This window comes from Denticeps clupeoides, chromosome 10 (genome assembly GCF_900700375.1).
Source record: "Denticeps clupeoides chromosome 10, fDenClu1.1, whole genome shotgun sequence".
Taxonomy (NCBI): Eukaryota; Metazoa; Chordata; class Actinopteri; order Clupeiformes; family Denticipitidae; genus Denticeps; species Denticeps clupeoides.
This window is the reverse complement of record NC_041716.1, coordinates 22,555,617-22,578,592: the sequence shown is the minus strand read 5'-3', so window position 1 is coordinate 22,578,592 and position 22,976 is coordinate 22,555,617. Positions and strand designations below refer to the sequence as shown.

The following is a 22,976-nucleotide window of genomic DNA, read 5'->3' as shown; positions in this document are numbered from 1 at the left end:
TTACAATGAACATCAGCACAAAGTGCCTCAGGTGAGCTGAGGGCTAAACATTTCCGACGGCACTAGCTAGTGCATCATTACTAATGGTGAGGGGAGTGTTGGTAAAAGCTTGACTATATAAGTAGGGGTTTAACCTGAATTGAAATATTGAAAGGGCCCAGTACTGACCCCTGTGGATTTGCAGAGTAGTTTTGCTTAGCCCGACAGAATGAAAGCGATCCAACAAGTAGGATTTGATCCACCAGATGACTGACCCTTGTGTTCTAACTAGCTTTTCTAGACAATTTGACAATTCCAGACAATTAGTTTGAAGAGATAAGGTCCTGGTCAGAAGATAGGAGGTCATTTAGTACTATAAGTGAAAAATTGTGTTAAAAACAAACAAACTATGTTTATGCTAGATTTTTTGGGGGGATTTTGTTGAGTTCATCTTAACTTTGATCAGGTTATTGTGACAAACGGCATGTTTAAAGGTTTAATTTTTTAATGGGGAATAGCCAGTCTCAATACAGTGAAAGTGACTACCAGGGTCTGTGGGTGGACTTACTAGGCGACCAGCAGGCACTCTTGGGTGTCAATTTTTAGGTCAAATTACAAGAGATGAGAGCAGCACCTTTCCACCTGTCCAAACACAGACCGTAAACCTCTGTGAGACCGTGAGTTGTCCAGATCTATTTCTTCTTCATTTTTCTTCGGTGAACATTCCAGTAAAGTCGTAATTATTTATCATGTTTTTAAATCTTGTTTGGCCGTGATTGTGACATAGCACTGATGTTTTCTGGGAAATAATTTACTGTAGAAAAAGGGTTTCTGGAAGGAAATGGTTAAAGGTTAATGGCCTGAGATTATAGCTAAAGAAAAAAGGTTTAGTAATTGGCCATTCACCTTCCAACAGAAGCTGCCCCTCCGCCAGTCCCAGCAACACGGAGGCCTGCAGGCCCTGGTCCTTGCCGGGCAGACCAGGCCACGTGCCGGAGTGGGGAGTGCATTTCCCGGGACTACCTGTGTGATGGAGAGAGGGACTGCTCTGACGGCAGTGATGAGATTACATGTGGTAAGAGACAGTGTTTTAAACATATCCATACCACACACCTACACCTTTGTTTGGTAATGACTAGAAGTGAATGTGGGGCTCTCACAAGCAACATATTGCACATAAATGCATAGAGTTGTAAAATTAATTTTTTAATTAGCTACTTTTTCAATATTATCCTTTATTAATAAAAAGTTTCCTCAGGTTTAACTGTGTAGACTGAGGAATTAAGGGTTTGTGTTGAACTCAAGTTTGCTGATTTAATATACTCCATATCACGTTGAACTTTTCGTAATTTTTCTAACTGCAGCATGGCAAACAATATGGACAGCTTTCCGACACTGTTTCCAGCTCTCCTCAGTAGTCACGATGCTGCTTAACTTGTGTCTCATGAGGGTGAACGAATACTATGAATCAAAGTGTAGACTCTTGACATAAGGGGTCCTGAGCAAGTATGTCATCTGTACCACTTTTACCTGGTTAATGTAGAGATCTGAAGTATTTCATCATGAAGCTTCTAGTCTGTAGGAATTTAAAGAAATTAGATTTGAGAATATTGTAACGTTTCTGCAGTGTTTCACTTGAGCAAAGATATCAAAATCCTGAAAATCAAGATATTATTGTGTCAGGTTTGAAATGCCACACTAGTTTGAGTAAGAAAATGTCAGGTTATGCATACATCCACTGTACAACACAAGAAGGGTGTGTGCCCAGCTGAAGACACCTTTAATCATGCGTAGCAGGAGGCGGGACAACAGGGGGAGAAGCCACGCCCCCTGTTATCTTCTCCTTTAGTTCAGAACCACTCTTCGCCGATATAAGCTGTGCCAGAGCGGGGAAGGAGGTGTTGTACTTCTTTCCTCTTCTCCAGAGAACAGTAGTTATATGCATAACCTGACGTTTCCGCTCAGTTGATTCACTCGGTACAACGCGAGAAGGATGTGACATAGAAACGGAACCGAACCTGAGGAAGATTTGGGGGACTAACAGTTTCCTCAGGTGTCACATCCATGCCATAAAAAGCACATGAAATGATGTGGCGACACCCAAGTGACAGCCGTACTGATGTCCCCAAGGAGGTGGACACAGCTTTGGTAGAGTGTGCCCTATGCCGGGACCTGTCCCCTGGTGCTATTATCTTGGACAGAGGCTGGTATCATCCTGGCTTCACAAAGCAGGCAAACAGGTGCTCACATGAGCGAAAAGCCTCAACACGAAGCATGTATGTCCAGCTTGGGAGCTCCCTGTTACAGCAGCACAATCCCTGGTGGAATTAAACTCTGTCACTCTTACAAGGACCTTGTTGGAGTGCATTGGTCACTATTACCCATGTCTTTGGCTGGAGTGAACATAGTTAAGATGCTAATTCTCCACTGCTTTCTGTATTTATTCCAAATAATTTCCCTTTTCTCCTACAAAAGTCTGTCTGTAAGGAGTGCTTCAATTTTCTTCTTTCAAATATTAGTAATACGGTCCTCGACCTGCTGTTTCATTAATGGACTCTTCTGTACCTATATAGTCATGCCTGAGTATTCTCATCCTGTAGTAAAACACTCAGCACACTAACACTGACTTCTCCTGCCGAGTGCATTTACAGTACACCACCTTAATTAAAGAAAATCAACAAGTTATTAATATGTAAGATAATTCATATATTTATTAATCGGAATGCCGTGAGGATATTGACAAATAGATAGTGACAAATAAAATTTGAATTTGATATTGGGGGTGATATATTGGCTTTTATATTGCCATTGCTCACTCACCTCTAGTGGGTGGCCCAGCCATTCATGTACAGTACTCACAATAGGTTAGGGATATTGTTATTTACATGAGCGCTTTTTCTATTCTATAACAGGGGTAGCCCCACATAACAAAAAATGACAATGTCAGTAGTGGATGTTTCCACCGTTTGCCGCAATGACAGCTTGACAGCGACGTCTCATGTTTCTCTAGCCTCAAGATGCTGTTCTGAGGCAATGCGTTATACTCTTCCACAAGTGATAGTTGGTTGTGAATGGTTTGTCTGGAAACCATAGTAACCCTCGCACCTCGTAAATGGGCCTGCGTAACGATGTCTGAGTACATAGGTCCTTAGGTCCTGGTCATCATTGCGGTCTGTCAATTGTGTGGCTCCGTTCCTGGGTCTGTCATGAAATCTGCCAGTTGTTCTGTGTCTTGATGCAAGTCTGCTGATGACACCAAGTTCACAACCAACATCTGACTGCCTGCCACCGACCCGAAGGTGCGCCATGGCCAGGTGACGCTGCTCGTCCATTAAGTGACATCGTGTTCATGGCTGTAATTACTTACTGACAATACCAGCTCTTTATACCCACAGACTGTTGAAATTGATGCCACATTGAGAAAGGTTGTCTCCTGGTATTGGCCCCAATATAAGACATGAGACCATTATATGGAAAACACAAAATGAGGTGTGTCTGTCTATCCCAAAAATGTCTGAAGGGAAAGAAAACACTCCCACAATATCCCTAACTTATTTTTCTATATATGGCCCTCATTGAAAAATTTTGGACTCCCCTGAATTAGACTGTACATAGTGAACGGAAACAAGGTTTCCAGAAACAGGCACGGCATATAATATTTAGACATGTTATGTACTGAGTGCATGTGTGTGTCGTAGACTAACTGGGCTACGTAAAGTGCAAAATGGGACAAAACATGTAGACAACATTATACAAAAAAGAAAATGACATTTTCGAATAATTTATCAAGCCAGTATAATTAGACATCTGGCATGTAGTGTACAGGGTGGGCCATTTATATGGATACACCCTAGTAAAATGGGAATGGTTGGTGATATTAATGTCCTGTTTGTGGCACATTAATATATGTGAGGGGGCAAACTTTTGAAGATGGGTGGTGGCCATTTTGAAGTCGACCATCTTGGATCCAACTTTTGTTTTTTCAATAGGAAGAGGGACATGTGACACATCAAATTTATTGGTAATTTCACAAGAAAAACAATGGTTTTAACATAACTTTATTCTTTCATGAGTTATTTACAATTTTCTGACCACTTATAAAAGGTGTTCAATGTCACCAACCATTGCCATTTTATTAAGGCGTATCCATATAAACGGCCCACCCTGTAGATTTATATATTCTGAAGCTGTTTCTCTTTTGTCAGGTACCCCCTCACCTTGTGAGCCGAATGAGTTTAAATGTGCCAATGGCCGCTGTGCTCTGAAACTGTGGCGGTGTGATGGAGACAATGACTGCCAGGACAACTCGGATGAGCTGAACTGCCGTGAGTCCTGAGTCAAATAAACTTCGACTAATTGTCCAACTTCACCAGTTTGATTATAATTTGTTCTTGTCTCTTCAGCAACAAAAGCACCAGGTGATACTTGTGCTCCCGAGCAGTTTATGTGTCTGAGTGACCGAACCTGCATCCCTGCCAGCTACCAGTGTGATGAGGAGCCTGACTGTCCTGACCGCTCAGATGAGTATGGCTGCGGTAAGATCTTTATACGGCCCTCTGCTGCATTCAGTCAGGACAGTCAGTACTGTCCTGGAGTGTCACAATTGTAGATTGTATACGGCTTGACAAAGATAAAGCAACCTTCATGAAAGACAAAAGCACAAAATGCCATGGAAGTGGAATTTCCCATCTGACACTTCCAAGAAGGAAATTAATTTACAGTCTCCTTCGCTTTGCAGTCCCACCCACCGTGACCAGTCCCCCTGCAGAGTCCATTACAGCAGCACGGGGGCAGACCATCACCTTTACCTGTGTGGCTGTCGGAACGCCCACCCCCATCATTACCTGGAGGCTAAACTGGGGGCACATCCCTCTCAGTGCCAGGTCTGTGTGTGTGTGTCAGTGAGCGAATGCAGATGACAGAAGAAGTGTGAATTTAGAAGAAAATGACACCATTCAGTTTATCTCAAAAAGCTGAAGCATCACTGCTTTGGGATGGAGTTGAACCAGGAATAAAGTAAACAAGAAAATGAGAACTTTTTTCGCTTGTTTTAAACATGTTTATGATGTGCGGGTTTGTGTGTATGCTGCATTCTGCCTGTGTTTGTAGGATCACCATGAAGAGTGTGAATGGCCATGGCACCCTGACCATCAGAGATGTGAAGGAGGCGGACCAGGGTGCCTACACCTGTGAGGCGATCAATGCCAAGGGCCTGGTGTTTGCCATCCCTGATGGAGTCCTCACCCTCAGCCATGGCACAGGTATCATCACCCTTGTGTCTCTGTTAAAAAAGAAAGTGTTAATAGTAGTGCTATACGATTAATCTAATCGCAATCATAATCGCGATAACAGTCTGTGCTATTACATGAACGCAAAAAGCTGCGATTTAAATGATTAGTACATGGATTGAATCGGCAACATTTCACTCATTCTCTGAAAGTTTGCGAGCTGACTGAAGTCTCGAATGTGACGTGTTTGGTCACATGACCTTCGATTTGGTTCAATGGAGACCTCAGATTCGTGACTCGCATAGACATATGGGTAGACGCCGCATGACGACCTGCATCGTACGTCAACGTCGCGCGCCATATTGCGATAGGCTGTGCTGTGGAGTGAAGCATATACATATCTATGGGGAGAAGTGCATAAAAATGCCTCACTCTTGTGCTGCTTGGGGCTGTACAAACCGCTGTACGCTCTAAACCAGATCTCGGGAGATTACATTTCATAGGTAAGGCTGGAATATTGTTTTTAATATATTTGGCCATTATAAAATCCCGTTTTATAAGTCTTAACCTTAGCTAAGCTAGCGAAGCTATGCATTCCTGTGTTCAAGTCAGCCTCCAAACAACGTTTTGATTAAACGTAAGAACTATAATACCGGATTTTATAATGGCCAAATATAATCAAAACAGTTGTTTAGCCTTACCAGGGTTTGTCGTTCGACAGTAATGTTTTTTGTGATTAATTTAGTAGAATATTGTATTTTGAAAGCACTGGGCATTTCAAGTTGTTATAAGTAGTTTGTCTGTTTCACTTTGAAATGATACATTTCACTATTAGTAATTTGTATGCGACTTTTCATTGATATAAAAGCAAGTGCCCTTTATCATATCGCAATATTGATCTCAATAATTGCAAAATCTTTTTTCCCCAAATCGTGCAGCCCTAGTTAATAGTTTATTTTCTTATTTACCAAAGTGCAGCTAAACTTGATGTTGTGATCGGGACCCTGGAAGTCCCATACATAATTTCCAGGGGGCTCCTTGGCACCAATCATGCACTTACCGTATTGTATTACTACTAATAATTATTGATAATATTGGTCTATATTTCACATCATTGAGGACACCTTTAATTCGCACCAAAACTCAATTTGCAAAAATACGACAACTTTCCAGGCCTGTGGTGTTTTGCTACATACAAATATTTCAAATATCTTCTCATCAGAGCTACTCATCCAGAGCCCCTGCTGCCATTTTATCCAACGTCTTCTGGTTTTGAAGGGAAATTTGTGTTTTCATCTTCAGCACTAACCTTGCTGTGTGCAGGTTAACTACCTTCTATTTTGTTACAGTGGTCTGTCTTGCCATGGTGTATGACTTGTGCCTTTCACAAGCTCACCTTGGTAGTTTGGCTGATACCCACCGAGTTTTAAACCTTATATTGATGATTATTTGATTATTATAGAAGCTAAAAATAAACCTACAAAATCCTTGTCTTTGTACAATTATACCTTTAAGAAATGATGCTGGTTTGAAGCACTTTTTTTTCTTTTTTTTTTTTCCCAGACCTGCCTAAATGTTTGCATGGCACTGTAAAGTGGGTACGTAAAGTATTCAGACCCCCTTAAAAGGTTATTTTGCAGCCATTTGCTATAATTATTTAAGTTCATCATATATGGACATATAGCACCCCATATTGAAAGAAAAACAAAGAATTTTTGACATTTATTGATAAAGAAAAACTGAAATATCACATGGTCCTAAATATTCAGTATTCAGTACTCAGATGACCATTTCTTCTGATCATCCTTGAGATGGTTCTACACCTTCATTTGAATCCACTTGAGTAAGGGGGGTAGTTGCCTAGTGGGTAACACACTCGCCTATGTACCAGAAGAGCCAGGTTCAAACCCCACTTACTACCATTGTGTCCCTGAGCAAGACACTTAACCCTGAGTGTCTCCAGGGGGGGACTGTCCCTGTAACTACTGATTGTAAGTCGCTCTGGATAAGGGCGTCTGGTAAATGCTGTAAATATAAATGTCAGCTGATTGGACTTCATTAGGAAAGCAAAAAGCTATATAAGACCTCACAGCTCACAATGCATTTCAGAGCAAATGAGACTTATGATGTCTAAGGAACTGCATGAATAAGTTGAGCATCTCTGTAGAGACCTAAAAATGGCTGTCCACCAACGTTTACATCCAACCTGCCAGAACTGGAGAGGGTCTGCAAGGAGGAATGGCAGAAGATCCCCAAATCCAGGTGTGAGAAACTTCCCAAAAAGACTCATAGCTGTTCAAAAGGGTGCTTCTACTAAATACTGAGCAAAGGGTCTGAATACTTAGGACCATGGGATATTTCAGATTTTATTTGTTAATAAATCTGCAAAATGTTTCTTTCAATATGGGTCCTGTGTGTACATTAATGAGGAAAAATGAACTTAAATGATTTTAGCAAACGGCTGTAATATAACAAAGAGTGAAAATTGAAGGGGGTCTGAATACTTTCCGTACCCACTGTATATCTGCATACAGTGCATATATTGCAAATTTCATACTAGTAGTTGTCCATGATTTAATTATGGATCATTTTTGTGTGTTTTTTCAAAATATCAAATGTCTGGGTTATTTGTTGGGTACCCAGAGATACCTGAGCCTATATGGGGACAGTTCATGTTCCCTCATGTTTGTTTACAGTCTTTTCTGAAAGTCTTTTTATTGTTATAATGTTTAATTAATTATTATATAACAGAGCACTCATATCATCTATAGTCCTTTATTTATTGACAATTATTGAGTTCTTTTTTTGTAGTGAAAATATGTCGAATTAATGACAGTTCTGCACAACAAAAACCTGACTTCCCTTCTTCTCATCTCCCATGTCCTTGTCTAGTTTTGTCAAGTTCTCTGTACTTGTTGCCAGGTAGCTGTGCTGATGGACATTTTAGAGTTGAAGGGCGCTGCCTGTCATGTTTTTGTTTTGGCATCACCAAGAACTGCCAGAGCACTGAGCGCCATCGCAATCAGATAACACTGAGATTCACCGATGAAGATGACTTCAAAGGTACACCTGGACTATGGGCCTGTAGGAACCTCTCTGTCTCTCGTGGCTCCAGGCAATATCTCACACTTTCAATATCTCTCTCTCTGACAGGAGTAAATGTGTCGTACCCATCTGGCCCGTCCTCGCCCCCTCCCCTCACTGCCACGCAGCTCCTCATTAATCCAGAGGAGGGCGAGTTTCAGCTGGTTGACTTGTCTCGTCGCTTCTTGAGCCTCGACTCCTATTGGACACTGCCTCGTCAGTTCCTAGGCAACAAGGTGCTTCTTTTCCTTGTGTGGAATGAGGATTTGTACAGGTTTATAGAATTATCTGTGAAGCTTCCCTTTTCTTTTGTTTGAACGTAATTCTTTTTATTATTTGCTCAGATTGATTCTTATGGAGGTTCTCTGAAGTTCAAGATCCGCTACACCGTAGCTCGTGGCCAAATGGACTCCGTGGAGAAGCCAGATGTTGTCTTGGTTGGGAACGGCCAGAGAATAGTCTACCACAACACCGGCTTCACTGCTCCCCGAGAGGTCAATCAAAAAGAAGTCCACTTTACTGAGGTGAAATTGACCAAGCAAGCAACACAATTCAACAAAATAAATTTTGCTAAAAAAGCACAGATTTTTAGTGTGCGCTGCATTTCTTTTAGGACAACTGGCAACACTCTTCTGGTCGGGCAGTGACTCGAGAAGATCTGATGATGACATTGGCAAATTTACAGAGCATTAGCATTCGTACTATTTATGACAATCATATGGTCAGTGTTGCCCTTAGTGATATCATCATGGATACCACCACTGTGGAGTACAGCCTACAAGGAGCTGCTAAAGATGTAGAGGAGTGCAGGTAAAATGTATGCATATGTAAGCATGTGCACAAGTGTGTACTCATACTGTCTGTGCACACCCAGCAATACCTGGTTTGATACGTTCTTTGTTTTCTGAAATCCAGGTGTCCTCCAGGCTACTCTGGTCTGTCATGCGAGACATGTGCATCTGGGTTTGAGCGGGTTTCTGGTGGAGCATTCCTTGGAACCTGTGCCGGGTGCCACTGTAATGGCCATGCTAGTGCCTGTGACCCCATCAGTGGACACTGTTTGGTGAGGCTCTGTCGTCGCTGTTCGTTGAACTACATACCAGTGTTATCAAACGGCAACTTAAGACCGACCTCTGTAGACAAATCTGACTTTTGTGAGAAGGACTTTGTTAATGTGCACTGTTAATACTTTCCGGTTGCACTGTAATCGGGGTCCTAGTGAACCAGAACTGATTACTTTCACTGGTAATATGAAACCTGCCGCAAAGAACCACGGAGAAGATGAAACTTTGTAGTACAGCCTGAGCTGTATCGGCGAAGGTCAGCACTCACACCCACCATTTGGTGCTATCACCCTCACAGTGAACCGTGCCAAGTCCGATTCTCACCACAGCTGCTGCTGGTGCTTCTCTTCTCTTCCAGCCAACCCAGCATGTCTGTCAGAGTCGTTGCGCTATTTGGTTAAAAGGTGTAGTGGTAGGACAGTGCAGTGTAGAGGATCTGTCCGTGATTGGAGACTCTGGACAGTGCAGAGTAGGTTTTAGTCCAGTGTCATGGTGTATATTGCATGTCCATTATGATGAAGCTGTGGTTACCCTCTGGTACATTTCATGCTGGTACATCGTGTGAGCAGCCAGGAAACATGATCTTCAGTAACTTGGAGGGAAACAGATGAGACTCTGGTGGCTGTAACTGAGTGGTTATGGTAGATGAGTACATGTTGAGCGCATCAGCCTAGGTGAGGTGATTGTTATAGTATATGTGTGTCTTATGGAACGCTTGACAAAAAATGTCTTTAGTCTGGACTTCAATATTGACACCGTATCTGAGTTTCGAACATGAAGGCTGTTCCAAGCAGAGGAGCCTCTGTAGCAGAAAGCTGGTGCACCTGCTGAGAACTTGATCATTCTCAGTACCAGTAGGAGCCCACTTGGTAATCAGGGACGAGTCTATTTTAAGCTTAATATTAATAAAGAATTATTATAGTCTGTGCGAAAATGTACTGCTAGCCAATGCAGTGAAGAATCAGTGTGTTCAAATCTTCTTGTTCCAGTTCGAATTCTTGCAACGCCATTTTGAACTATTTGGAGTTTACTGAGAGATTATTCATGGTGAGTCTTTGTTTTAGCTTTGAAATATTGCAGAGGTGAAAGAATGCATTCTTGAAGGACAGATCACTGGCATTTGTGATTCCGAGTTTAGCTTCAGGAAGTTGGGGTTCATCCAGTCTTTTAATGTCTTGTAAACAGTTCACAATTTTTGATATTCTGCACGTTATCCTCACACTAAAATAAGCATCGTTTGTAGTGCATCTGGGTGCCACTGTCCACTGTTAAATGTTTAACTTTGGGCAGGAATATGTGTTAATCTCGCTCATAACCCAATGATTCTTTTTCAATCAATACAGTTGCATAATCATTCATATTTTAATCGATTTACTTGGTTTAGTACTTAATAAAATCCAGATACTGTGGGATATTTTATGCAGTGTTACTCTTGCACACCCAATATCTCCTTCACACAAGCCCGTTGCAGAGCGAATGCAGCATTCTGAAAAGTGATGCGTGCCTCTGGAGCCTCTCCGGACAGTTTAGTTTTTTTAACGCATTGACGCACGACCTGCATTTTGAACTCCAGATCAAGGACAGATTGATTTATAGTGATTATGAGTTGATTATCAGGCAGGTGCTGTATGTTGTTGCCAGTGTAGAAATAGCATGTGATACCTATAAACCTACTTTTCAGATTCTTAACTGAAATAATGAGGTATACGGCCCAAAGAAGGAGACAAATACTGGTTTTCACAAAGACCCTCTGTTCCATGAAAATGAAATTAACAAAAAAAAAGCCCATTTCGGCCCTGCCACAAAATTCATGCTGATTGAGTTAGGATAACAGACTGGATGCTTGAAACCATGGTTACCTGTGTGGGAGACTGCTGCCCTGAATGCCAGTGAGGCCTCCGGTCAGAGAGCTGGGGTTCACCAGGATGAACAGAGCTCAGCCTCATTAACCAGTAAGAGTAAGAGACAGGAATGGGTGCAGGAAGACATGAAATGCATGGAGGAGGCCTGAACGAAGGCTGGAACGCATCATTTATATAATTAACACAAACTAATAAACATAAGCCACAGAAACAACAACTGAATGTGCAAACTTTGTGAAAACCATGACTTTTTGTAATTATTGTGTGGTGGGATTGTGAGTGTGGTGCACACTCACTGCTTTTTGAGTTTGACCGCTCTAGCACACTAATTTGTGGTTAACTTTCTTGCACAAAAGGGGTTTTGCATGTTTCATAGCGATTTGTCCTTACTGAAGAGGGAATTGAATTTCGCTCTGCTTCTGTCTGGTTAGGCTACTTAAACATCCTACAGTGCCTATCGATGGCTTGCTTGCAGGGTCATTACCACCATTCCCCTTTTAACTTGGAATGATTCCTGGAGGCGGGGCAGCCTGCTGCCTGCCCTTACACCAGAAACTAGTCCTCACTGCCTCCTGTACACACGGTGGGGGACCGAATTATCACTCCTAATGTGAGACATAAGAAGCACAAAAGGTCTCACGTTCTAATAAGCACAGCAGAGCAATAAGAGCAATAAAATAATGGCAGTTATGGGAATCATCTTCAGTAAGAGTAATGACTTAACAGGTTCACACCAGAAAATCGATCAAAATGACTCATGCAAAGCTCTAGGGTGTGGTGCTTTAACCAAAATCTAGTCGATCATGACATTAGACCATCTATACAAAAAATACCTGAATAAGTCAGAATACCCTATATACAAATGCAAGACAAATTAATTTAACAAATTCAATTAACTTGAGCCAAACCGGCAAAGAGAAGAGTCATCAATGTACCTCAAAGCCTTGCAAGATGAAGGCTTGTGACATCTCTGGTGAAAGATCGAAGGATTGTAGAATTGTTCACACAAACCCTAACATTGATTAGTGGCTGTGTTGAGTGTGGTGTTGAGTTGTGTTTACTCCACAGAGCTGCCAGCACCACACTGAGGGACAGCAGTGTGAGAAGTGTCGGCCAGGGTACTTTGGTGACCCTCGGAGAGGCCGTCCCGATGACTGCAAGCCCTGCCCCTGTCCCTACATCGATACATCCCGTCGGTAAGAGCCTGCACAGCTCAGATGGTGCCCATGCTTCTTATGAGGAGAATTTTCAATCAACCAGTGATGTCATCATGCATCGTGGTCATCGTTCAGAACCATTCCTGCATGTTAATGTACAGTGTTAATGATTGCTGCAGTTTCTTTAGCAAGACATCTTAGGTAAATCACAATTTCAATTTTATCACTGTTTTTTTTATTCTGCAGGTTACTGATCAGTACAATGCTATAGTTTTTGATCTTCGGTCTTATACGTCTTTTTCACTGGTTCCCATGGCAATTCCCAATTTCGGACCAGTGCCGTGCTTTTCCACATTAAAAAAAATGGTTCCGGTGGCCTAAAACAAGCACTTTGCTGGTCTAGTAGACAGAACCTGTGACATCATGACCAGTGGGCGGAATTACCAGTAGCTTTAGAAGAGAAAATGGCAGAGAGTTCAAGTCCAGGAACGTGGAGCGTTAAAGAAATGAAAGCTCTTCTAATGTCCACAGAAACTCAAGAAAAAGTGCCCTAGAAGAAAGTGTGTTAAGAAATATGGACAGAAATGAAAGTCGAAGGCTTTCATATATTTTTCAACAATCAATATACGTGCACCACATAGATTGAATCCAAATTACACACACCAAGCCAACATAACAATAATTAGTAACAGCCGAATAGTCAAATTGCAGATACAAATCCCAAACCCACACACACATATACACGTATATAGGAATACATCAACATATAGACATACATATAGAATTTAAGGCTTACTTTGCCATTAAAATAACACCCAGAAGAAACCCATAGCGACTGACTAAAAATACATCTAAATAATAAATGAAGAAGTCATTTAACACCTGCTGTGTCCAGCCCACAACTGGCCCATGCCCTTGTGTACAGCTACAACAAAATCAAGAAAAGGCAAAACTAACGAAATGGAGTCCCAATGCTACGGAATTTGCCAGAGGACCTAAACCTGGAATACCCCAGTTTTTCCCGCAGTAATAAAGAGAGATTTTCTTCTTCTGTTGCATCACACAAGAAGACAGGGGCCTGGTAGATTTCCTCTGTCACAGAATAAGCAGCAAGGCAAACTGTATGGCCTGGCCTGGACCTGACATGGGGTATCTTGAGATGGGCTTTCTGGAAAAGTGTAGTCGATGTAGAACTTTAAACTGCATTATGCAGTGCCTGAGGCAGAAAGAAGTGAAAATATAACTTGAAATGGATTTCCCAATCCTGGTCTGTGAGCTGGACACACAGGTCCTTCTCCCAGTATATAGTATTATATAGAAAAGAAAAATTTCCAGAATTGAAGCCAAATTTTAAGAGAGTGTTTTGTTATGAGATTTAAAAAGTACAAAGAAAGAAGTACAGAGTAGGTATTGGTGAAAGGGAGGAGATACCCCCAGTTTCCATGATGAAACAATATGGTCCCTGATTCAGTCTGAAAGCTGAAGTGAAGTGATTGTCATTGTGAAACACTGCAGCACAGCACACGTCGACACATCGAAATGTGTCCTCTGCTTTTAACCCATCACCCTGAGTGAGTAGTGGGCAGCCTTAACCTCCTCCACCTCTAGGCCACCACTGCCCCTTAAAAAGTTGAGTGGAGTCATCTGGATAGGTCAGCTGTAATAGTATGTGAGATTAGGCAGCGCAAGTCCACCTGCTGGTTTAGGCATTTCTAAAATGGAACTTCTCACTTTATTCCAAATTTCATTTCACTTCATTTATTCCATGTGAATGAAAAAAGGAAGCGGGGAGAAAAAGTGGCAACATCTGAAAGGCATATATAAACCGAGGAAGATCTACCATTTTAACTGTGTTGACCTGACCTGCCAGAGAAATAGAGAGGGTCCACCAGCGCTTCATATTTTCTACATATTTGGCTTCATATAGCTTCTTGTAAGAGCGTATAACCTCTATAGCAAGATGGGTAAAGGATTTGTTAACTACAGTCATACTTAAGACTGAGGGCTAGATTATTGATTGGGAACAGTACACTTTTATTGGAAAGTAATTTATATATCCAGATATTCTTTTGAAACTGTTCAGTAAGTCAGTAAGATAGGACAAGGAAGATGAAGGGTTAGAGGAGATATAAAAGCATAAAGTGAAACCTTGTGAGTGTAAGATGGGAAATCCCTGGTCCATGGCACTTTGCTTTTGTCTTGCGTGGAGGTCCCCCGCCTGTGACACCCCCAGTTTGGTCAGAGACGATAAGACCTGGAATTATAGCTTCAAGTTGACATGCTAAAACCTTAGTTAGGATTTTATAGTCATAGCAAAGAGGGTCCTTGCACGAGTGTTATGACTGGTTCCTTGTTTCGGGCAGTCTCCCTGTAGATAGGAGAACAGAGAAGGGTGCCAGTTTATTCAGTCGAGATCCCATCAGGGCCTGCTAATAACCTGAAATGTTGTAGGTGCATCAAGCTTTTGTAAAAAGTGGACTCTGATGTGTAAATGTCAGCATAATAATTCCTAAAGTGCTTATTAATGATTTGCGGATGGGTAGAGGCTACATTTGGTGCTATTAAAATTTCAGGGATAGAACTTTTAGCGGTTTTACACCGTAGTTAATGGGACACAAGCCTGTCCGCTTTGTCACTGTGTTCGAAGTGAAATTGCCTGGATTCTGTTTCTTCGATGGACAGGCAGTCATATTCTGATTGAAATAGCACATGCTCTTTATGTAAGGATGGATCAGGGTCTGGGGTTTTTGAATAGGCTGTATAAGAGATCATTTGCCCCCTGATGTATGCTTTGAAAGTCTCCCAGATCGTGACTATTAATTCAATTTGTAAAAGATTTATCGGTGAGTAAAAGCGGATCCAGGCGATGGACTGCACGACTATTTGGTAAAAGGAGGTCCAGCTGGAGGGGACTGTGGTGACAGATGACTATACTATGATACTGAGATTTCATGACAGAGGGAAGAACCCGGTTGTCCAAAAGAAAATAGTCCATTCTTGAGTAAGATCTGTGAACTGGGGAGAAGAAGGAATATTGTCTAGCTGTCGGATGAGCGTTTCTCCATATCTTTATGTACCCATCTATATGTATGCATGAACACACATATACTTATTTTAAGCCGCCAGTTCCATTTTTATAGAACATTTCTCAATTGTGCCACTTTGTTGTGTTATGTACAATACATCTAGGGAAAATCTAGGCACAATAGATTAGGAATTCTACCATTCATTTCTGACACCACAGAGTTTCGTTGCTATTAGGATCTTGACTTCACTGTATATTGTACAGATCTGTAGCGTAAAAAACGAACTGAGTTGGGTTTTTTATTCTTTCTACCTGAGTATGGCCAATATGTGTGTGTAGGTTTTCAGACACCTGCTTTCTAGACCACGACTCCCAGCCCATATGCGATGCTTGCAAGCTTGGATACACCGGGCGTCGCTGTGAACGGTGAGGAAGTGAGCATGACTCTTAATCAAAAATGTAGTTTAAGTGTGAAATCATTTAATGTTTTTTTACAAATATTTTATTTAGATGTGCTTCTGGGTACATAGGAAATCCACTAGAACCCAATGGGAAGTGTGTTCTTTCTGGTGAGTCAGTCTGTATGTTCCATGAGATTAATAAATGTGCAAGTATGAAAAATGCTAATATGTAGATAAGGTTATACTAAACATATGGGTGACCAGATTTCCCGCTTTTTTTTACACTATAGACACATCCAGATGTGATAACAGAGGCACAGTCACCTCAGGTGGCCGACAATGCAATTGCAAGGTAATTGTTTTCCACTTGAAATGTATTATATTAATAATTCTATTCAAATAATATTCATTTTAACATTCAGCCTTCAAATACAAGGGTTTACTTTCACAGTAGTGGCTCCCAAACATTTTGTTGTTTGAGATTTGGTTGACCTGATCATCACCTGATCATTTGCTTACTTGTACAGTGAATCTTATATTATACAGTCGACGTAGTGTGTTCTTATCTTGTACTGTCCACTTCCTGGTGTGACAATGTACATTTCCCACTTGCGGGACTAATAAAGGATCATCTCATTGTATCGTATTCCGTAGCTTGTTATATTACTTGACAACAAATTGAAGTAGATTTGTAGTATGTGTGTTTTTTGGAGGAGGAAACATCAGGGTCAAGCTGAAGGTCTGGCCTACGCAGCATGTTTTGCTTTGCTGGGATTGCACTGGATGGATTTTTTTTAAAACTACTGGTTGCATGGATTACTCCTTGTCCTGAACTAAAAGAGAACTTCCATGAACTTCTCCATTCAAACTGATTTGGTTATCACTAAATCACTCATTCTCGCACAGTTTCTATGAAAAAGTTTTCATGTCGGTGGTACATTTACTGTTACTAAGTGGCTTTTTGATGTGTAGGCAAATGTTGTTGGTGCCCTGTGTGACGAGTGTCAAAGTGGCTCGTTTCACCTGAGCCGGGAGAATCCTGAAGGCTGTCTGCGCTGTTTCTGCATGGGTGTCACCAAACAGTGTGCCAGTTCCACCTGGACTCGAGACCAGGTCAGGCATAAGCTGTCCTATTCAAGCATACACTCTGAAACAGAGAAGATAAAGATCATACCAAATAGGCCTTGTGGAGAACCAAACGTTGGTGTGTGTGTGTTTTGGTAGGTGCGTGGGGATGTGAATGGTCAACTCTTTTCACTAGCCAATCGGGCACTCACACGCACAATCACAGATGGCGTGTCCCAAAGGGGCTTTGCAGAAGTGGTCTTCCGTGCTTTCACCACCCTGCCCAGTGACATCTACTTCTGGGTCCTGCCTGAGAATTTCCGAGGTGATAAGGTGAGAAAGAGGTTTCAAAATGGGAATAAATAGCCCTGTTTTCTATTTGAATAATTCTGTCATTCGGTTGGTTTAGTTAAAGAGTTTTAGTTTCCTCCATGTTTTAACAATGTGTGTGTGGCATGCAGGTGACCGCATATGGAGGGGAGTTGCAGTATACAGTACGTTATGAGCCGCGATCACGCTCGCTGGTTATTGATGGGCAGCCAGATGTGGTCCTACAAGGCAACGGTATCTTCCTGGAGCATCACTCCCAGAGCAAGGCCCTGCCACGTGTGCCAACTACCATACGCGTGTCATTCCGAGAGGTGGATACAAAACTCTTTTCCTAAATGTTAACACGGAACATCACTGGGTCAGCCTCAGGACATTCATGAAATCAATCCAAAAGTTAGTCAATTTTATTGTCATCTCACTATATACAAGTACACAGACAGACGAGATTGCAGAGCTTCTGGGATTCACAGTGTGCAAAAAGACAAATAACACACAACATAAAAACATGACCCATATTGTAGTGCAGGTCGAGACAAACTAGACAAACCAGGCGGACAAGATGAAGCAATATGAAAATAATACACGCTGCATCTGCTCTGCTGCTACTACAATTCATACCAGTTCACTACTGCACTCATTTGACTTGTTTTGCACACTCCTCTACAGATTTTTATTAATTACATATTTATTTGGTGGTGTGTGTATTTCCTTTGGTGTTGCTATCTTTTAATCTTCTATTCTTTTATGTCTTTTTGCACTGGGGCGAGGGGGGCAGGACCTCAGTCTCAGTACTGTTGTACTAAGTATGATTGTGCAATGACAATAAAGACTTTAATCCTTTAACTTAAACTTTAAATACAAAAATCGTCTGTGCTTAGTCCTCTTAGCTTTCCTCACAGCACGAGAGAAATGACTGTTGTATATTACATGAAGTTAAAAAAGGATATCAGGAAGCCTACAGGTACAGAAGATCTAGAAGTCAAAGATTTTATTTAGCAATTATAAATTGAATTAATTGTCTTTCCTAAAAATGTCAATACTCAATCATGGTGCACATTTAATCAGTAATAATGTTATAGTGATCTGTAGCCTTGACAGCATTCTGAAATGATGCTGATATCTGATCGGTTTTGTGCGTGGGGAATAGTGTTGGTTTACACTTGCCTTCTGACTCTTACTGTAAAGGATGTGCACCCAACACATGGATGTGTTTTGTAGACGTTTATACAGTCATAGCTTTAAATGTTTTATTATGATGGACTGAGCCATGTAAGAGTTTCTGGATTTTTTTTAGTCTGCATGGAGGCGAGCTGATGGACAGCCCTGCACCCGCGAACACCTTCTAATGGCACTTTCAGACATAACAGTCTTCATGATCAGAGCCACATATGCCGACAACATGGCAGAGAGCAGGTAAGCATATCTTTCCTAGTTAGAGAATGTACATTTCAATATTCATAGAATATGCCATTCTAAATAACAGAATGTTTTATGATTACAAACAATGTATGTATACTGTAGGAAACTGCTTTAATAACTGCGATTCAGACGCTGGAAGCTTTCTATTTTATCTGCAGACAAGATGGGAACAGTGGCACTGGGAACCTTTGGTGTAGATCAATTGTAAAACCTTTGAAATGTGGGCGAAGAAAATTCTGGGGGCTCTTACCCCCAGTTTGATGGTTTTTATGCAAGTGAGGACTTAAATTCTTTTCTAGTGAAAACACATCTTGCATTTGGGACAGATTTGAAGCAGTTGAAAGGACTTGTAGACGGGTGTTATAGCTGTTCTCCATCTGTGTGTTGGGTGATTAAGCTAAGATGTTGTCCACATTTTCAGTATTAGTTTCAGAATGCTAATGAGAAAGGTGATGAGTTTGGCTCTTTCCCCTCAGCCTCTCTGATATACAGATGGACATTGCCATACCACACTCTACAGGGAACGAGAGAGCGCTGGAGGTGGAGGAGTGCGCCTGTCCTCAGGGATACAAAGGGCCTTCCTGCCAGGTAACATAAAGCCCTATGAGTAACTTTCAAGAGGTCATCCTCAGCATTAAAACCAAATCAGCTCTGACTTCACTTGCTGCCTAAAATATCCAGCCCTTGACAGCTACAACACAGCAACATGTATTTCTTATTTAGCCCATAATCACATACAGTACGTGTCAATGGGCTTTGACGGGCTCTGCAGTTGACACCCCCACACTTGGCCCTTCTGGACACAAGGAAAAACTCCACTGGAAAACTGTAGGAGAGAGAAGAAAGCCTTGGGAAGGAGCGATACAGAGAGGGATGCTTCCCGTTCCGGGTAGGGTGTCACTAACAAGTAGCAGGTGACATGTTGAGCTGGGAGAGTTTGGAGGAGAAGAAGGTTCGACACAATGGTGTTAAATGTAATGCAGCCCTGCAAGAACTCCAGCTGCTGTCCTGTAAAGCCCTGAAGGGAGGGAACTTCACAAAGGGTGATGATGGGAGCCAGCTGAGGCAGGAGGGGGACACACACCGGAGCATCTGACTTCCATGGGGAGGGTGACTGGTTAAAATCACCAAAAACTCGATTTACTTCTGCATCGCGATGCATTGATCACTGAGTCCTGTTTCAGCGAAGCAAAGGGACGCAGAACAGGTCCTTGTTAGTCCATTTAAGAAGCTGCAGCTCGTCCACCAGAAGGACTACTACCTGACATCAAGCAGTTGATCTCTGGAATAACTTATTTGGTCTGAGTGACCAAAATGGCGTCCACGGCGCCATGTTGAATCATGTGGACTGTTTCCAAGCGTTCACCGATCTCTCTTGCTTGTCTAAGTACGTCTGGCTTTACTGTGTCTGCAGGAGTGTGACCACGGCTACACACGCACAGGATCCGGCCTGTACTTGGGAACCTGTGAAAGGTGTAATTGTCACGGCCACTCCAGCAGTTGTGACCCTGATACAAGAGAGTGCCTGGTGAGTGACAATGTTGGGTTATTTGTAATACTGATGCTTAGAGAAGATAGCTTCTGCAATAAATCTGTGCTTAAACACACCCTGTTCTTGTTTAGGATTGTGAGCACAACACCATTGGACCCCACTGTGCTCAGTGCCGACCCGGTTTCTATGGCAACCCTGCATCAGGCAGTCCTTCTGCATGTCAGCCATGCCCCTGTGTTAGGGTATCGTCGGATATTCAGTGAGTGACTTGTAGTTCCACTACAGAAAAGCTTTTTGGTTGAATAGGACGTAAATGATCTTAGCACCTTCATCTGATTATGCTTATTAAAAGAACTATGATTCTGCATGTCACATGCAGTGAAAATAAGATCGCAGTGGTGTCTCGCAGACATATACAGGCCACTTTATTGCCTATAAAGCGCATGCTGGATGAAGAAGAAGTGAGTCGGCGAAGGTTAGCTTTTAGACTAGCATGGATCTTTCTTCTCTTGTTGCACTTCTGATCTCAAATATCTGCATAGGTGCACAGCCTCAGCCAAGCGTTTGGTGGTTTGGACCCTGTGTGGCCACAACATTATTGGTTAAACAGCTGCTGTGACAAGTTCATTTAGATTTCATGTTCTGTACTGTTGAAAAGCTTAGGGTAAAAGAAAATAGTTTGTAAAATGCTCAATTTCAGCACATATTTACACATTTGCAACACCTTATTTGATAGCAGCTTCACAATTATTGCATCCAATGAACTTTTTGTAGATTTTGGAGAGTTTTTGCAGGATGTCAGAATTGCTCACAGAGCTGCTGTTTGCATGTGAACTGCCTCCCACCGTCATTGATATTTTGCTTGAGGATGCTCCAAAGATCAGGGGAGGATGGGGGTTACTCTCCGTTCATGCCCGAAGCAGCCAATTAAATTCAAATTCAAATTTTATTTGTCACATACACAGTCATACACGGTATGATGTGCAGTGAAATGCTTTTTGCGACTGCTACAGACCACAGTATTGCAAATGCTGCAAGTAAACAGTGAACCAATATGCAAATATTGCAAACATAACCAAATATTACACTTTTACATCTTTAACATAAAATATGTGTAACTGGTAGGGTGAAGGTGTGCAAATGAGAGAAAAAGAGCCATAAAAAAAAAAAAAAGAGCAGTAAGGTAAAAAGCGCAAAGTCATTTTGTGCAAAGTGATTTTGTGCAAAAGAGTCCGGAGTGATTGGAGGTGAAAGTGCATGAGTTCTATGTACTGTTGTTGTTGAGAGCTTGGACAGCCTGCGGGAAGAAGCTCCTCCTCATTCTCTCTGTGTTGGACTTCAGGGAGCGAAAGCGCTTCCCTGATCGCAGCAGAGAGAAGAGTCCGTTGTTGGGGTGGGTGAGGTCCTTCACTATCTTCCTGGCCCTGGTACAGCACCGTTTGCTGTAGATAGATTGAAGGTCAGCAAACTTGATGATGGTGGTGGAGTTAGTAGTGGCTGTACAGTCGTATGTGTACAGGGAGTACAGCAGGGGGCTCAAAACGCAGCCCTGGGGGGCTCCAGTGCTGAGAGTGATGGAGGCTGAGACATGTCCACCCATCCTTACTGCCTGTGGTCTCCTGGTTAGGAAGTTGGAGATCCACTGACAGAGAGATGACCTGAGTCCCAGGTGCTCCAGCTTGGTGGTGAGTGTGGAAGGGATTATCGTGTTAAATGCTGAACTGTAGTCAATGAAGAGCATTTTAACATCATTTCCCTTCCGAGTGTCCAGGTGGGTGAGTGCATGTATGGAGGAGATGTGAGATGGCATCATCTGTGGACCGGTTGGGACGATACGCAAACTGTAGTGGGTCGAGTGTATCTGGTAATGAAGAAATGATGAAGTCTCTGACCAGCCGTTCAAAGATTATGTAGAGGTGTTCCTTGCAGAATGAGATGGTGCATTGTCATGCATGAAGATTATTTTTTTACAGAACATGGTTCATGGAAGAAAGTGGTCTGTCAGATATTCTGCATATGTTTCAGTAGAAAATCATGATTTGATTCAATTAAGATTATCATGTCAGTGATTCGATTTGCTATCTCAGTGCATCATGTGACATTAATTTCACATTATGTTATGCGTCAGTGAGATGAGCGCTAAGGCCTCGTTCACACAGGCTTGTTTCTGGTGTTCATGACGACGACCGTGTTTCTGCTCATTGAAGCAAATCCAAGCGTCCACACAGGCGATGGCATCAGAAAAACGCTGCATGCAACATATTCTTCTAGTCAATTTCTGACGAAATCCCAATGAACATGAGTGAGGGTTAACGTATGTGGAAGGGTACATCATGGACTGATGGGACAGATGTCGAATGGCGTGCCTTGCAGCTCTTTCCGTGGAGGACATTGAGGATGTCTACCTATTTGGAACCATGATAATAGGTCTTATGCTGATTGGATTGGGCACTGCCCTGGTTTATCGTAGATTGGAGAACCCCACTAGGCTGGCCGGGAGGAGTGGGTGGAGCTTGTTGTGCTCAGACTGTGATGATTGATCGCAGATTGGACTACATCACTGTGACTATTGACCGCAAATTGAATGCCATTTTGGAGAAAGTCACAGCTCTGCATAGAATGTTGGCTGGAGACCAGCATTCACCTGGAAATTCACAGCTTTTCCAAATGGACAAACCAAACAGCCCATCCTGTCGGTTTTTGGCCTCTGCCTTGGCTGCTACTGATCCAAAACACCTCCGGAGGGCAGGGCAGGGCAGCAAAACTCTCTCCCCCAATTTCAAGTACATCTCTACCCACCATTCAACACCTCCGTCAGCTTCATACCCCCAGCGTGGACAGGCAGCCCTGTTGACCACCACCTCCAGGAC

The 22,976-nt window shown here is 42.3% G+C and overlaps 1 protein-coding gene across 16 annotated transcripts in view; it reads left to right on the top strand.

The window, feature by feature from the left end:
• The window catches only part of hspg2 (heparan sulfate proteoglycan 2), an 85,939-nt gene that overhangs the window by 19,558 nt on the left and 43,405 nt on the right, over positions 1-22,976 (top strand). For 13 of the 16 annotated variants that reach the window (XM_028994994.1, XM_028994997.1, XM_028995005.1 and 10 more), the window contains 21 exons: positions 896-1,054; positions 4,185-4,304; positions 4,383-4,514; positions 4,718-4,862; positions 5,089-5,240; positions 8,100-8,270; positions 8,361-8,527; positions 8,636-8,815; positions 8,905-9,101; positions 9,207-9,354; positions 12,286-12,413; positions 15,739-15,825; positions 15,910-15,968; positions 16,091-16,152; positions 16,773-16,913; positions 17,025-17,198; positions 17,327-17,506; positions 18,490-18,608; positions 19,091-19,202; positions 20,029-20,142; positions 20,238-20,365. In XM_028994994.1, coding sequence (XP_028850827.1) covers positions 896-1,054; positions 4,185-4,304; positions 4,383-4,514; positions 4,718-4,862; positions 5,089-5,240; positions 8,100-8,270; positions 8,361-8,527; positions 8,636-8,815; positions 8,905-9,101; positions 9,207-9,354; positions 12,286-12,413; positions 15,739-15,825; positions 15,910-15,968; positions 16,091-16,152; positions 16,773-16,913; positions 17,025-17,198; positions 17,327-17,506; positions 18,490-18,608; positions 19,091-19,202; positions 20,029-20,142; positions 20,238-20,365 — 2,875 coding nt within the window. The remainder of the gene's footprint in view (positions 1-895; positions 1,055-4,184; positions 4,305-4,382; positions 4,515-4,717; positions 4,863-5,088; positions 5,241-8,099; positions 8,271-8,360; positions 8,528-8,635; positions 8,816-8,904; positions 9,102-9,206; positions 9,355-12,285; positions 12,414-15,738; positions 15,826-15,909; positions 15,969-16,090; positions 16,153-16,772; positions 16,914-17,024; positions 17,199-17,326; positions 17,507-18,489; positions 18,609-19,090; positions 19,203-20,028; positions 20,143-20,237; positions 20,366-22,976) is intronic. The other 3 variants (XM_028995006.1, XM_028995007.1, XM_028994996.1) reach the window with 1 other exon arrangement.